Consider the following 15,275-nt stretch of genomic DNA (forward strand, 5'->3'; position numbering starts at 1 on the left):
GGTAACAAGAACACGCACACACATGAATACAGGCACTCACCAAAACACACTCCATTGACACAACCACACATGCTTGTACCAGTCAAAAGTTTGGACACACCTACTCATTCAAGGGGTTTTCTTTATTTTATTTTTGATGTCTTCACTCTTATTCTACAATGTCGAAAATATTAAAATATTTTCATCATTGTAGAATAAGAGTGAAGACATCAAAAATAATATTGGGAGATTATTTGTCAGTCACACCAATTTATTCAGTGTTTAAGCGCTAGAATGGTATCATTTTGACATACTCTTGTAACAGTAAAGCTGTTATGTCATGAGCTGGATGATATAGAAAAAAATACATATCGTGCTAAATTGACTGAATTGCTGCCCTAACGATGAATTGAATGATAAGTTTATAACATTGATGTGCACTACAGTTCTTTTTTTGAATCTACCTTTTAAATTACTACTACTACTTTGATTGTTGTAGCCATCAATTTTCCCATTAACAATAACCCATATTAACAAACCTATTTCATTTTGAATTTCACACTTTTGATTGTTTTTCAATAATAATAAAGTGTGACCGTATACATACAGACATACCAATAGACGGCTACAACACAGGGCAACCGTGCTGAACGATTCATCAGAATGGAGATTTTTTTCCTGGTGGTTAAACAAGTAATTGACAGATGTCTTGTACTAGAATTCCATTTTGTTCGTTTTTTTGTGAGCCCAACGCACCGCACCGTTTCTTTAGAGAAATCAAATGATTCACGAGAGAAATCAAGTCAAGAACTTTGTGTGAAGCTGGGCTGAAGGGAGTTGTAGTTTTCATTAAGCAAAGTGAATGTGTTGTGTTCACAATAGGGTTGGTGTCACTTCCATTTCAATTCCAGTCAATTCGAGAAGTACATAAATTCCAATGCTTTTCAATTTGGAAAATGTTGAATTGGGTTTATTTTCTGAATTAAATGGAATTTAAATTGAATTGACCCCCACCCCTGGTTCACAAACATGAGGCCATTATCTAATGTGTGTGTTTCTAGACTTTGACCAGACGCCAGTTCCATCAGCAGGAGGCTATCTGGGAGCTTCTGCACACTGAGGCCACCTACATCAAGAAACTACGAGTCATCACTGATGTAAGTACACTTTAGATAAGAATGTCCATATTCCCACACTGTAACCCTGTATCAGGTCCTAAGTAATCACTTGAATTCATCTCAATTAGATGTCCTATTTGTTAGGCATATGAGTGCTTTACCTAGATGTCCCATTCTGACAACTTTTCTCCTCTCTTCCTGTAGTTGTTCCTGTGTGGGCTGTTGAACCTGCAGGAGAGTGGTCTGCTGACAGAGGTGGAGCCAATGCGTCTCTTCAGTAACATCCAGGACATCGTGCGTCTACACACTGCCCTTTGGAGCCAGGTGATGCTACCCGCCCTGGAAATTGCTCGGCAGGCCAGGACCCTTCTCAACCCTGTTGACCTCCACCATGGATTCAGGACCTTTGGCTCCCGTTTCAAGCCCTACATCCGTTACTGCATGGAGGAAGAGGCCAGCCTGGAGTACATGAGATCACTACACAGGGACAACGAGCTCTTCAGGATCTACGTCACGGTGAGTTGCAGTCTGTCGGTCTTCCCTATCTCTCTGTTTATAGTGACAGTGTAAAGTTAAACAACTGCCTACCAAAGACTGTTTGCTCCTCTCAACATGTATCTCACTAACACAGCACAGTCAACCAATTTGAAACATCAGTAGTACATTCTACCTGACACTTTTCAGTACTGTTCATTATGTTCCTAGCCACAATTAACCAGGTAGGCAAGTTGAGAACAAGTTCTCATTTACAATTGCGACCTGACTAAGATAAAGCAAAGCAGTTCATACAACAACACAGAGTTACACATGGAGTAAAACAAACATACAGTCAATAATACAGTAGAAAAATAAGTCTATATACAATGTGAGCAAATGAGGTGAGATAAGGGAGGTAAAGACAAAAAAAAAGGCCATGGTGGCGAAGTAAATACAATATAGCAAGTAAAACACTGGATTGGTAGATTTGCAGTGGAAGAATGTGCGAAGTAGAAATAGAAATAATGTGGTGCAAAGGAGCAAAATAAATAAATACAGTAGGGGGAGAGGTAGTTGTTTGGGCTAAATTATAGATGGGCTATGTACAGGTGCAGTAATTGATCTAACGCCTGGTGTGTCTCTCGCTCTCTCTCTCTATTACACACACACACACAGTGGGCTGAGACTCATCAGCAGTGTAATCGTCTTAAGCTGGCTGACATGCTGGCCAAGCCCCACCAGAGACTCACCAAGTACCCCCTACTGCTGAAGGCTGTCCTCAAGAAGACTGACGACTCATCATCCCGCGACGCCGTCAGCAGCATGGTGGCGTGTGTGGAGGGCTTTATCAACAGTGTGGACTCTCAGATGCGTCAGCGGGAGGAGCGGCAAAAGCTAGCCACCATCTCTGGACGCATTGACTCCTACGAAGCAGTGGAGGGGAGCAGCGAGGAGGTGGAGAAGGTGAGCACACACCGTACTCAGGGCTGGTTTCCTGAGTATAATGCTGCAAGTCTACTGCTAGACTAAAAGCACGTTCAATTGAGAATCTCTATTGAATGTGAATTTTAGTCCAGGTTGAAGTTGTGCTGCATTGTGCTTACAAGAGGCTTGTATTTCTGCTTGGTGTTTAACCCTTCTCTCGCTCCTCAGATACTGCGTGAGTTTAACTGCTTTGACCTGATGGCTCCTATGAGAGGCACATCACCAGAGGAGACCAGACAACTCCATCTAGAGGGGGCACTGCGCATGAAGGAGGGAAAAGACAGCAGGGTAAGAGACTGGCTGGGCTGCTTCTAATTGATTTTTTACACATTAGAATTGCTTTTAACTCATCCTAACTGGTTATAACTGCTTAACTGCTTTTAACTCATAACTGTCGCAGGCTGAGAACTACCCAACACTGTATTTTAAGTTGTGGTAGAATATTTCAATGACCAGGGTGATTGGGGAGCAAATAATTTGATTTGGCCTAGTTATTGTATGATTGGTGAATGAATGAGGATGATCGACCTGAAATGAAGCTGGAAGTAATTTCCCCATCCGTCCCTCTTTAGATGGACGTCTACTGCTTCCTCTTCACGGACCTGTTGCTCATCACCAAGCCAGTGAAGAAGGTTGAGAAGGTCAAGGTGATCAGACAGCCACTCCTCATCCACAATGTTGTCTGCAAGGAACTCAAGGACCCTGGTGAGTGCCGGCAATCAACTACATTTGAACCAGACCTGTATTCAAAGTATTTGTTTTCTTTCAAATTCTTTAGCTGTGCTTGATTAAGCATGTCTGGGGCAATGGAACCAATGGAAAAGTCATAAAAGTTTAAGCACAGATCCCTATCAATTAAATTTTTGGGGGGCTGTTCAAGTAAGCTCATGATTGTTTTTAGAGAACTCCATAATGACTGCACTGGAAAAACATATGTGCGCATTTATCTATAGGCCTATGCCATTAGTGTGCAACCATGTCTAATTTATCATAACCGTTACAGATAACAAATCCTAATTGTTAAGTTGCCCAATATACTGTATATTCATTCAATAAAAATAAGCAAGTGCCATTTAAGATAAATGTATTGAAACCATAATATCAACTGGTTATATTATGGAGCACAATCTTCAAAAAGCCAGTAACATCAGCAGTGGGGCTTGTAGAAGCCTATGCCTGCAATGGCATAGCCTTGTTATGTTCGTTTAGCAGATAAGACATTCTTATTTCCCCAGCCTATTTTATAGTAAAAGAAAGATGTAATATAACAGAATGAAATGAAGAAAGTTTCCAGTCTGATGATCATCTCGAGTCTGGAACAGTTATTCTCAGTGATCATTTGAAACGGGCTCTAATTGGCGAGTTGAAAGGAAAACATTTAAGGGTTACAAACCAAAATCTGTTGTCTTTTAGGCATAAAGACGTTCGATTTAGTTGGAATTTGGAATTTTCCAAATGTATTAACAATTCCACATTGAACATATATGAATTACGGCCATGCCATCTGTTGGTGAGTAGGCATATGCTTAATGATTCTGCTGCAAATATGTTCTTTTGTCATTATCAAACTAATGTTTTTGCATATTTTCAGTGTTTTATTTCTTTATTTGATTTCACCTTTATTTAACCAGGTAGGCTAGTTGAGAACAAGTTCTCATTTGCAACTGCGACCTGGCCAAGATAAAGCACAGCAATTCGACACAACAACACAGAGTTACACATGGAATAAACAGAACATACAGTCAACAATACAGTAGAACAAAAGAAAGCAAAAAAGTCTGTATACAGTGAGTGCAAATGAGGTAAGATAAGGGAGTTGAGGCAATGGCCATGGTGGCAAAGTAATTACAATATAGCAATTAAACACTGGAATGGTAGATGTGCAGAAGATGAATGTGCAAGTAGAGATACTAGAGTGCAAAGGAGCAGGATAAATAAATGAATAAACACAGTATGGGGATGAGGTAGGTAGATAGATGGGCTGTTTACAGATGGGCTATGTACAGCTGCAGTGATCTGTGAGCTGCTCTGACAGCTGGTGCTTAAAGCTAGTGAGGGAGATATGAGGTTCCAGCTTCAGAGATTTTTGCAGTTTGTTTCAGTCATTGGCAGCAGAGAACTGGAAGGAAAGATGACCAAAGGAGGAATTGGCTTTGGGGGTGACAAGTGAGATATACCTGCTGGAGCGAGTGCTACGCGTGGGTGCTGCTATGGTGACCAGTGAGCTGAGATAAGGCGGGGGTTTACCTAGCAGAGACGTGTAGATAACCTGTAGCCAGTGGGTTTGGCGACGAGTATGAAGCGAGGGCCAACCAACGAGAATGTACAGGCCGCAATGGTGGGTAGTATATGGGACTTTGGTGGCAAAACGGATGGCACTGTGATAGATTGCATTCAGTTTGTTGAGTAGAGGGTTGGAGGCTATTTTATTAATGACATCACCAAAGTCGAGGATCGGTAGGATGGTCAGTTTTACGAGGGTATGTTTGGCAGCATGAGTGAAGGATGCTTTGTTGCGATATAGGAAGCCGATTCTAGATTTAATTTTGGATTGGAGATGCTTAATGTGAGTCTGGAAGGAGAGTTTACAGTCTAACCAGACACCTAGATATTTGTAGTTGTCCACGTAAGTTGGAGCCGTCCAGAGTAGTGATGCTGGATGGGCGAGCAGGGGCGGGCAGTGATCGGTTGAAGAGCATGCATTTAGTTTTAATAGCATTTGCATTTAAGAGCAGTTGGAGGCCACGGAAGGAGAGTTGTATGGCATTGAAACTCGTCTGGAGGTTAGTTAACACAGTGTCCAAAGAGGGGCCAGAAGTATACAGAATGGTGTCGTCTGCATAGAGGTGTATCAGAGAATCACCAGCAGCAAGAGCAACATCATTGATGTATACAGACGAGTCAAACATTGTCCTGCTTAAATCAACCAGTCCATTTACAATTTGTGATAAACTGTCGTCATTTGGCAAGGAATGTACAGTGCCAATTTTAGCATGTAAATCTAGGTTGGGCAAACTCTATTTTTTTTTTTTTTTGGCATGCCAGCAAAGCCACAACAAGACATGTTTTGCACTATAAACAAACGGTGCCTCACTTTAGATTTTGCAGTGACGTAGTGGCCCCACGAGTGACAGAACACTGAGCCAATCACGGCACAACTAGAGAACATTACTAACCCCTACTCTGTATTTTCCATTGGCTGCCCCACCACCACAGAAAGCACTGAGCTAGGCTGAACACCTGCATTTTGGAGCTGCCTTACTCAAGAAATCAAAAAAGAAACCATGCTTGTATGCGGCTTTGTTTTTGATTACATTGTTTGAAAACGGTTATATGACACATATCAATGCCAAACTAACATGCAAAACAGGCCACAAATTGTAGCTTGTGTGTCCCATTAGTTAGATATATTTTTATAGGAATTTATTTCTGTAGGCCTAACGGAAGCACTCAGCACGTGTGTGTGAAGGGAGCGGTTGAAAGGCAATTGAGTGAATGAGACAAGGAGGGGAAAGGGAAGGACTGTGTGATGCTTGTACATTTGCGGGACACCAAAAAAAAATTATAAACCCATGTACAAATGGAACACTACAGTCAAAGCAAATTAACGTGGTCTTCAAGACAGCATTTCACTTGCCTGTTTGAGCAGCCACATCACTTTCCACCAAGTAGTTTTCTCTTGTTAAAAATTGAGCTTTGACGTCTGTTCAAGTTCTGGATCACTCAGGTCCATCCCTACCTTCTGGCACTCATGGCACGCTCAAGCAAATGCTCAAACTATCTGAAATATTTGAACACCTGCAATTCAACCCAAACTAGCTCTATTTACTTAATAAACATCATGATGATTCTCTGTTCTCTCTTCCTGTAGGGTCCTTAATTATCATCTACCTCAATGAGTTCAAGAGTGCCGTGGCAGCCTACACATTCCAGGCCAACAGCGCCACCCAGGGGCGAAGCTGGGTAGATGCCATCTGCAACGTCCAGAACCAGCTCGAGAGACTGCGGACTGAAGAGGTTCTCAGGCAGCAGACCGCCTTACAGCACCGGATACATGGAGAGGAAGAAGAGGAGGAGGTAGACGAGAGTAGCAACTCCACCGCCAGCTCTCCCGGCACAAGGCACAAAGACGAGCAGGGACCAAGGTACAAATCCAAACCACTACTTAGCTACAGAAGAGTGAAGCACTACTAGAAGGGCACTGTGTAGATGGTCATCAGTTCTGTGCAGAGACTATTTAATGTCAACATTATACATTATTGTTAATGTTATAATTATTCTCATCATTCTAACCTTTTAGTTCTCTTTCTCTTCCAGTCATTCGGACGGCTCCACAGAGACCCTGTCAGTCATGGACATAGGAGAAGACTTAGGAGGGCACCCAGACCCCTTCGCCCCACACACAGACCCAGACGGACCCTTAGAGAAAAGCCCAGACTCAAGCATAGTTACCCCACCTACTGGCCCTGAGCCCCTGCACTGCCACCCTGCTAGCCCCCTGGACCCAGACCGGGACCCTGAGCAAGAGCAGGAGGGGGGTCTGGAGGGAGGGGAGGGTCAGCTGGAACCTCAGTGTCGCTCTCTGTCCATGGATAGTGCCTACGGTACCCTCTCCCCAGAGTCCCTCTTGAGAGAGCTGGACCTGCAGACACAGCCAGGCCAGAGCGATGGAGAGGAGACCGAAGAGGAGGGAGAGGTGGAGAGCCACGATGTGGGTGTGAAGTTGGACAAGAAGGTGGAAATGGAACTGGTAGAGGAAGGAGGAGAGGAAGAGGATTCAACCTCTGTTTGTTCCCAGCTGTCAGTGGTTCAGTCTCTGAAGCCTCGGCGACGCCCCCCGGTGACTCCCCGCCTCCACTGCTTCCAGAGCCGAAACATCAAGTCCCGTTCAGAGGACAACCTCCTACAGCTTTTCCACGACAACGTCTCTGTCTCCTGGATACACACCCGCAGCCCTACAGTCCAGGAACAATCAGAACACAGGAGAGAACAGGCGGATTGCCTGGCCCATAGTAAGAGCCTATCAGAACTTGGCCGAGCCCGTGACCACACTGGGCTGTTTCAGATTGACCTCGACTCAGAACAGACTGATGATGACTTCCTCACCCTGAGCATGCCCTCTAGTAAGCTATGTGACACCCTGAGGAGGGCAGAGGCCCGCAAGAGGGCTCTGGGTGCAGCTGAGGCCTGCGAAGGCAGCAGGAGCCTGGCCAACAGTAGTGGCTCGGCGGTGGCGCCATCTGGAGGACAGGAAGGGAAGTGCAGTAAGTCATTGACAGCCGGTGGCCCAGAGGAGCAGTCATTGGCCAAAAGCAGAAAGTCCCCGGCCCAGCAGCACAAGAAGCTGACCCTTGCCCAGCTCTATAGGATACGCACCACCCTAGTGCTCAACTCTACGCTCACCGCATCGTAAGTCACAGCTCACTTTATACTGGGTATCATCTCTATGTACGTGGATGTGCTCTTTTCTATTTAACCTTTTTATTAACAGGGAGTCATGCTGAGACCAAAGTCTCTTTCACAGATGAGCCCTGTATTGCAAAATAATATACAGATCAATACAATATGAAACTCAAGAGAGGTCCAAAACACAACGATAGACAACAAACACATTCGTCATTAAAAAGGTCCTCAATCAGCCATCTGAAATAACTTAGTGGCACCAAATCATCACATTTTAAAGCTGATTTATCTGACTCTGTAGAGACCGAAGGAATTTTCAGAGTTAGTAGCTCGTACGTCTAAAGGTTAGTTATGTTAGGTAGAGAGGGAGTTTTTGTAAAATAGCTTTATAAACAATGAGAGCAACGCCTCAATCTACAAGACTTCAAAGAGGGCCATCCTACTTTCTGATACAGAATGCAGTGATGTGTACTGAACCTCCCGCCTGTTGTAAAGTGTAGTGCTCTGTGATAAACTCCAGTCTTTGTGCTTCCATGTGTCATTCTAAATGTAGGCCTATAGTATTTGATTATATGAAGTCTCTGCCAAGTTAACACAATTCAAGCTATGATTATTTGCGCTAAAATCACTACCGAATTACAAGCATCAGAGGAACTATTTTAGCCAAAGTTAAAATAAAAAGTTGTGTTTTAGGATAGTATCTGTATTGTTAGGAGCTAGTAACAAGCATTTCGCTGCACCCGCTATAACACTTGCTAAACTATTTACGCGGCTAATAAACTTTATTTTTATCTGTTTTACTGTGTTCAATATCGAAGTCCTTGTGGTAATCAACCTCTGTTGTGTGTTTTTGTTTTTCTAGGGAGGTGTAACCACTGGCAGACAACCAACCAACTAGTGACACCTGAGCATGAAGAGGAACCACACTTGGTGGTGTCTGCATGGAGGGGACTGAATTCCTTGACACAAATGCACTCTCTCAGATGCCTTTTCCCTTTATATTGCCTGTTGGACAGTGTCTGCTGCACAGTTTTGCTATCTGACAATAAGAATATTATTTGCTGTTGCATTTGGTTTCAGTTTATTGCGAGGGGAAAGGCAGAGAGACATTTAAATGCTTGCACTTTGAAACGGACGGACATAGCGTTGAGGGGAGCCGAGGCTGGGACCTTTGGGTGGACTGGACAGTTACTGGTGTGGGGTAACACTACCGGCCACCCAATTAAAGGAGACTGTAAGAGGGGTCGTCCAGGCATAGATCTACCTGCTTCACTCTGCTATGGACCGGTATGGATCAGAGAAGATGTAAGAAAGGCTTGGATGGCCCAAAAACTCTTAACTCTTAAGTTATGAAAAAAATGTGGTTGAAAATACCAGCTCTCTAGAATGTGGTTGAAAATACCAGCTCTCTAGAATGTGGTTGAAAATAACAGCTCTCTAGAATGTGGTTGAAAATAACAGCTCTCTAGAATGTGGTTGAAAATTCCGGCTCTCTAGAATGTGGTTAAAAATACCAGCTCTCTAGAATGTGGTTGAAAATAACAGCCCTCTAGAATGTGGTTAAAAATAACTTTTCTCGTGAATGTGGTTGAAAATAATGGCTCTCTAGAATGTGGTTAAAAATACCGGCTCTCTAGAATGTGGTGGTTGAATTGCAGCATTTAGGATGTCATGGTATTTCTACTCCTCCTGGTTAGCTTTTGACAAAACAATACATGTTGCACAATGGTATCTTTGTGTTTAATAGAAGAATCACAAAGGGAATTACTTTACATTCACAATGCACACTTTGAATTGTGTGTGTGTGTGTGTGTGTGTGTGTGTGTGTGTGTGTGTGTGTGTGTGGTGTGTGTTTATGTCTGTGTTTGAATGAAACATTGTCCTAAACTCCTGACTGAACCAAAAATACTTCCTTCATGATTTCCATCCTCTGTGAGTAATGCCAACATACCCAAAGATGTAAAGACTAGCCAGTAGATTTCAAAGTAAAGGTTAACTTACAAGTGTTCAAACAACCATAACAAACAGAACATAATGTATTACTGTTTGTTATCAACTGCTGTGAGTGTTTTCAAATGTACACAGGCAACTATTACATTTTCAAAGTGGCTGCGTTTAAGACATGGAGTATTCTCTGGGCTTTGTATTTTCTACTGGGCTTCTGCAGCCATTTTTTCAATGAATAGTGGTTGTATGATTTAACTATGAGATGATGATGATCTGGTTTTCCATTCTCAGATGAACCCTTGGTTATTGGGTGGAATGGAGTTGTTTTGAGGAAACATTACTGCACCAATGTAGAATGATGTGAGCATGCACTCACAACATGCAGCCTACATTAGAACAAACAGCAGCAGGTAGAATGTGGTGATTGTAAAAAAGCAGTCTACACTAAAAAGTATTCCATGTCATGATGAGCTTGGAGCACTTTTTGAGACATTGTATATTTTGTGTTTATTTAATGTACAGTAACTTAGAAACTGAAAACAATGGTTTGGGGATGCATATTATTCATGAATGAGTTTTCTTTGAATGGTTTTCTGTACACACTAATAGGAGAAGTAATTTGGCGGGAGCATTGACCACCACAGTAGACTAACATGGTCTAACTGACATGCAGCTTGTTCTTATTGATGATTTAATGAGTTGTCGAAAAACCCTCCTTGTCAAGTGTTTCCCAAACTAAATAGTTTAACATTTGTTTACTTCTAGTTTTTGTTTATTTGTAATATTTATTAAGCTTGCTATGTTTTTATATATATATAAATTCTTTGATTTTATGACTTGTACATTTTGTTTTAATATTTTTTTTCTTGTTTTTCATATCAGGAATGATGAATCTACTATGAACCAAAACCATTTGTTTTCCCTTTTAGGAATGTCTCTAAAGTGTCTTACCAAATAAAAAATTATCATCAAATTTTATTGGTCAAGTACACATATTTTGCAGATGTTGTTGCAGGTGCAGGTAAATACTTATCTTTCTGGCTCCAACAGTGCAGTAATACAAAACAATACACACATCCCAACAATACAGGAATTAAGAAATATCAGAACGAGCAATGTCAGTCTAGAATGAATATATATATTCATATACACTGTGCATTCTGAAAGTTTTCAGACCCCTTGACTTTATCCACATTTTGACAGCCTTATTCCAAAATTGTTTGTTTTTTATTCCCTCATCAATCTACACACAGTAGTACCCCATGATGACAAGCAAAAGCAGGTTTCTAGAAATTATTGCTAATTTATTAAAAAATGTAAAGTATTCAGACCCTTTACACAGTACTTTGTTGAAGCACTTTGACAGTGATTACAGCCACACGTCTTCTTGGGTATTACGTTACAAGCTTGGCACAACTGTATTTGGGGAGTTTCTCAAATTCTTCTCAGCAGAACCTCTCAAGCTCTGTCAGGTTGGATGGGAATCGTTGCTGCATAGCTATTTTCAGGTCTCTCCAGAAATGTTTGATCGAGATCAAGTCCGGGCTCTGGCTGGGCAACTCAAGGACATTGAGATTTGTCCCAAAGCCACTCATGCGATGTCTTGGCTGTGTGCTTAGGGTCGGTGTCCTGTTGAAAGGTGAACCTTCACCTAGTCTAAGGACCCGAGGTCTCTGGAGCAGGTTTTCATCAAGGATCTCTCTGTACTTTGCTGCATTCATCTTTCCCATGTTCCTGCCGCTGAAAAACATCCCCACAGCATGATGCTTCACCGTAGGGATGGGGCCAGGTTTCCTCCAGACATGACGCTTGGCAATCAGGTCAGAGTTCAATCTTGGTTTTATCAGTGGAGTGGAGTACACAATGTATATCAAATCAAATCAAATGTATTTATATAGCCCTTCGTACATCAGCTGATATCTCAAAGTGCTGTACAGAAACCCAGCCTAAAACCCCAAACAGCAAGCAATGCAGGTGTAGAAGCACGGTGGCTAGGAAAAACTCCCTAGTTTTCATATCATTCTACATTTTTAAAGAGTAGTGACCTGACTTGGGTACCCAATTTACAAAATTATATTGATTTCCTCATACTGTAAGCAGTCTATGGACAAGGTATGACAGCAATCCATGGTTTGGTTTAGTTTCCTTGGCACAGTTTCCAAATACTAACGTTTTAGCATGGGACCGATATTAGCATTTTTCGCGCATGTCCAAATCATCCGAAAGTATTATTGTGAAGCTCAACAAAGTCACTTAGATGTTTTGAACGTAATGCGCTAAAATGCTAATATCGGTTCCATGACTTGAATGGGATTTGGTAATTTGGGTGAATCTCTTTAACAGAAAAGTTGCATGGTTTGAGGATTCACTGACTGGCTTTGAGAAGGGATTTTTTTATGTTCTTATTTAACAGCACTGAGTGGTTTGTGTCTTAAAAGTCTGGAATGGAGTCCAATCATAGCCTAGTAACATTACTGGATGAGCGATTAACATCACATTAGTCTTCTTATGAACTGCCAGCAGATGGTGTTACAAATCTTTGGTGTTTCATCATTGTATTTCACCAATATTAGTACCAGGGAGAAGCAAGATATTTATGCTCTTTAGCAACGACTAAAATGGGTGGATCCTTATGTGTACATCTCTACATACATGTTTCAATTGAGTTAATTGTGTATAGCACAATACCTCTTCGTTTGAGGTAGGTGTACCATTTACTACAAAGTCTGGATCCTCTTATTAGGCGGCGCATAATTGGCCCAGCGTCGTCGGGGTTTGGCCGGGGGAGGCTGTCATTGTAAATAAGAATTTGTACTGAACTGATTTGCCTAGTTAAATGTTAAAGAAAAAATAAGAATTATTATGTGTAAGATGACAATCAGAAAGCTTCCGAATGTATTTTCAGAGTTTGGCTGATGTTGCTGTTTTTTTAAACATTTGGACAGTGTGACGGGTTGTGGTTTTAGCCTGGGTGCCGGTCTGTTTCTGCTGTCTTGCCAACCACTTACTGTATGTGGAACTGTCATGCTTGACAATGACAATGGTGTAGGCAAAAGCACAAACGGATCGGGGACAAAGCTAGTGTTGGATTATTTATGAATCAAGATCATCTTTTATATTCCTTTACAGAGACAGTTCCTGCTGAATCAGTACAGATGTAGGATTTTAATTTGAGCCAGTTTGCTACAGCAGGAAAATGAACCTGCAGCAACAGTCAATGTGAATTATTATGTGGATTTTTCGTAAGGGAAAATCAAGTCGCTGAAATTTGTGGAAATTACAAACATCTAATACATTGCAGGGAAGTTAACCTGCAACAGGAGGATCCAATTAAGATCCTACATCTGTATGAACTCATGATGCATGATGAGATCATACCATATATTTCTGGCCGACTAACCTCTACTTCCTTTTCCTCAGTACTACTCTTCAGCATATGAAACATGTCCTTTCACTGCTGCATCCACATATTCCCATAACAAGACACATTGTTTTCACGTGGAGGCTTTGAATAGTGGGATGTTCACGGTCCACAAGTGTGTGGAAGATCTTCCAGAGGCATGGCAGGAACATGCATGCGCGTAAGCGCGCACGCACACACTCAAGCACACACACACACAAACATATCCACTTACAGGGATTGCTGGTCCTGTGCTATCCTGCCTTGCCCTGGCTGTAGTGTGCGCTGGACAAGGTGTATTTACAGGTGATTATATCAGCTAATCGGTGCATTACAGCATGTTGATTCCACACAAGCCCCTAATCCACATGGAAAAGGCAGCATGGCCCCTCTGGGATAGTCTCTAGTCTTAATCTGATCCAGAATCCGGTCGGTCGGTGGGCAGTGTCTCCTCCCTTGCTCACATCTGGTCCTGTGGGATTTAATGTTGTAATCCTTGATTTTAAAACAATTTTATTGTGCTTTAGCGCTGATACCCTGGACTTTAATTATTGAAATGCAGCTTTCGTTTTGAACCACAAAGTAATTACACAACCTCCTCTATATTAGCTTCTCCTAATATGGAACGTGTGTGGTACACAGAATGTACTCTCACTGGACACTGCAGTGCGGTGTGCACGTCCTCACAATTAGTCGGAAAGGTGAAAGACATTGCTTAGAAAGTGTTTAAAGAAACCGTTTTTGAACCAGGTTATCAAATCAGATTATGTGATGTTACTGTTGGAGCAAAATTGGTTTGTCCAGAAATGAGTGTATGTAAAAGAAGTATGACATATGAGGCATTGTTATGCTCTCCCACTTTTGCTTTGTTTTTTCAACATTGGGATACTCCCTTGAACTCTTGTGGTGGCAGTAATTACGTGCTGTATATGGGATTGTGGATGTATTGTCTATGATGAGATCCATTTTAAATATATAGTATTATCATCCTGGTTGTTCTGTTTCGTTCCAAGCAGCTGGGGAATGTGAGGGTTAACACTCCTCCCTGTGACAGATGTCAAAAAGCATGCTGTAAAAAATGTCAGATTAACACAAAGGGGCACTTTGTGCAGATCCCGATTATGGAGAGCACTTTCATTTATTAAAGTCTGCCAATCCCTGTGCTCTTTTGGAGCCGGGATTAAAATCAGGTAGACACTATTGTTTGTCTAAACAATCCCCTCTCTAATCTAAGCTCTCCCTCCTTCCCGCTCTCCCTCAACTTGTTTCCTCTGTAGCTTGGAGCCTAAATGGGCCCAGGGCTGGCCGGCTGGCTGGCAGGATGTACTGACAGCAGGGGCTTATGTTATGGGTCGTCCGCTTGCTACTGCCACCACAGATTCCCATTAAATCAACATCATCCCCTTTAGAAAGGCTAGGTGATTGGATTTAGGATGTGTTTTTACAGAGGGGTAAAAAAGAGAACTGATAACTAACGCGTGTTCAAAAGGTCTGTGCTGTGAAAAGGCCCATGGACAAGTAGCAACCATATGGAGTGGATCACCGTGCTAGTCATAGTGAACATCTGCCCTATATCAGAGCTAGGACACCACCAGTCCATGTCACGCGCTGCCATTAGTTAAAGACTAATTGACCTTCATATTGTTGGAGACTGAGAGGGCCACAGCTCTCAGAACATCTGGCCCCTCAAGGCCCCAAGGCAGACTCTGGGCCCCTAAAGGTTTAAGCAGACAGGTGGCCAATAATCCGGTCATGGGTCACCCTGTGTTGTTCATGGTGGAATCTTTTGTTGTTACACATGTAAATCACATCCAGGAGGTTAGACCAAGGAGGTTAGACCAAGGAGGTTAGACCAAGGAGGTTAGACCAAGGAGGTCCTTCTGTAGCTCAGTTGGTAGAGCATGGCGCTTGTAACGCCAGGGTAGTGGGTTCGATCCCCGGGACCACCCATACGTAGAATGTATGCA

The 15,275-nt window shown here is 42.4% G+C and overlaps 1 protein-coding gene across 4 annotated transcripts in view; it reads left to right on the plus strand.

Moving 5' to 3' along the window:
* Positions 1-10,881, plus strand: part of LOC124032195 (pleckstrin homology domain-containing family G member 5-like) — a 116,409-nt gene extending 105,528 nt beyond the window's left edge. For all 4 annotated transcript variants that reach the window (XM_046344402.1, XM_046344401.1, XM_046344403.1 and 1 more), the window contains 8 exons: positions 1,041-1,136; positions 1,302-1,613; positions 2,250-2,537; positions 2,727-2,846; positions 3,131-3,263; positions 6,430-6,703; positions 6,876-7,967; positions 8,824-10,881. In XM_046344402.1, the coding sequence (XP_046200358.1) occupies positions 1,041-1,136; positions 1,302-1,613; positions 2,250-2,537; positions 2,727-2,846; positions 3,131-3,263; positions 6,430-6,703; positions 6,876-7,967; positions 8,824-8,833 (2,325 nt within the window). In that variant the 3' untranslated portion in view covers positions 8,834-10,881. The remainder of the gene's footprint in view (positions 1-1,040; positions 1,137-1,301; positions 1,614-2,249; positions 2,538-2,726; positions 2,847-3,130; positions 3,264-6,429; positions 6,704-6,875; positions 7,968-8,823) is intronic.
* Positions 10,882-15,275: the final 4,394 nt, after the last annotated feature.

Source organism: Oncorhynchus gorbuscha, linkage group LG03, assembly GCF_021184085.1.
Source record: "Oncorhynchus gorbuscha isolate QuinsamMale2020 ecotype Even-year linkage group LG03, OgorEven_v1.0, whole genome shotgun sequence".
In the NCBI taxonomy this organism is placed as follows: Eukaryota; Metazoa; Chordata; class Actinopteri; order Salmoniformes; family Salmonidae; genus Oncorhynchus; species Oncorhynchus gorbuscha.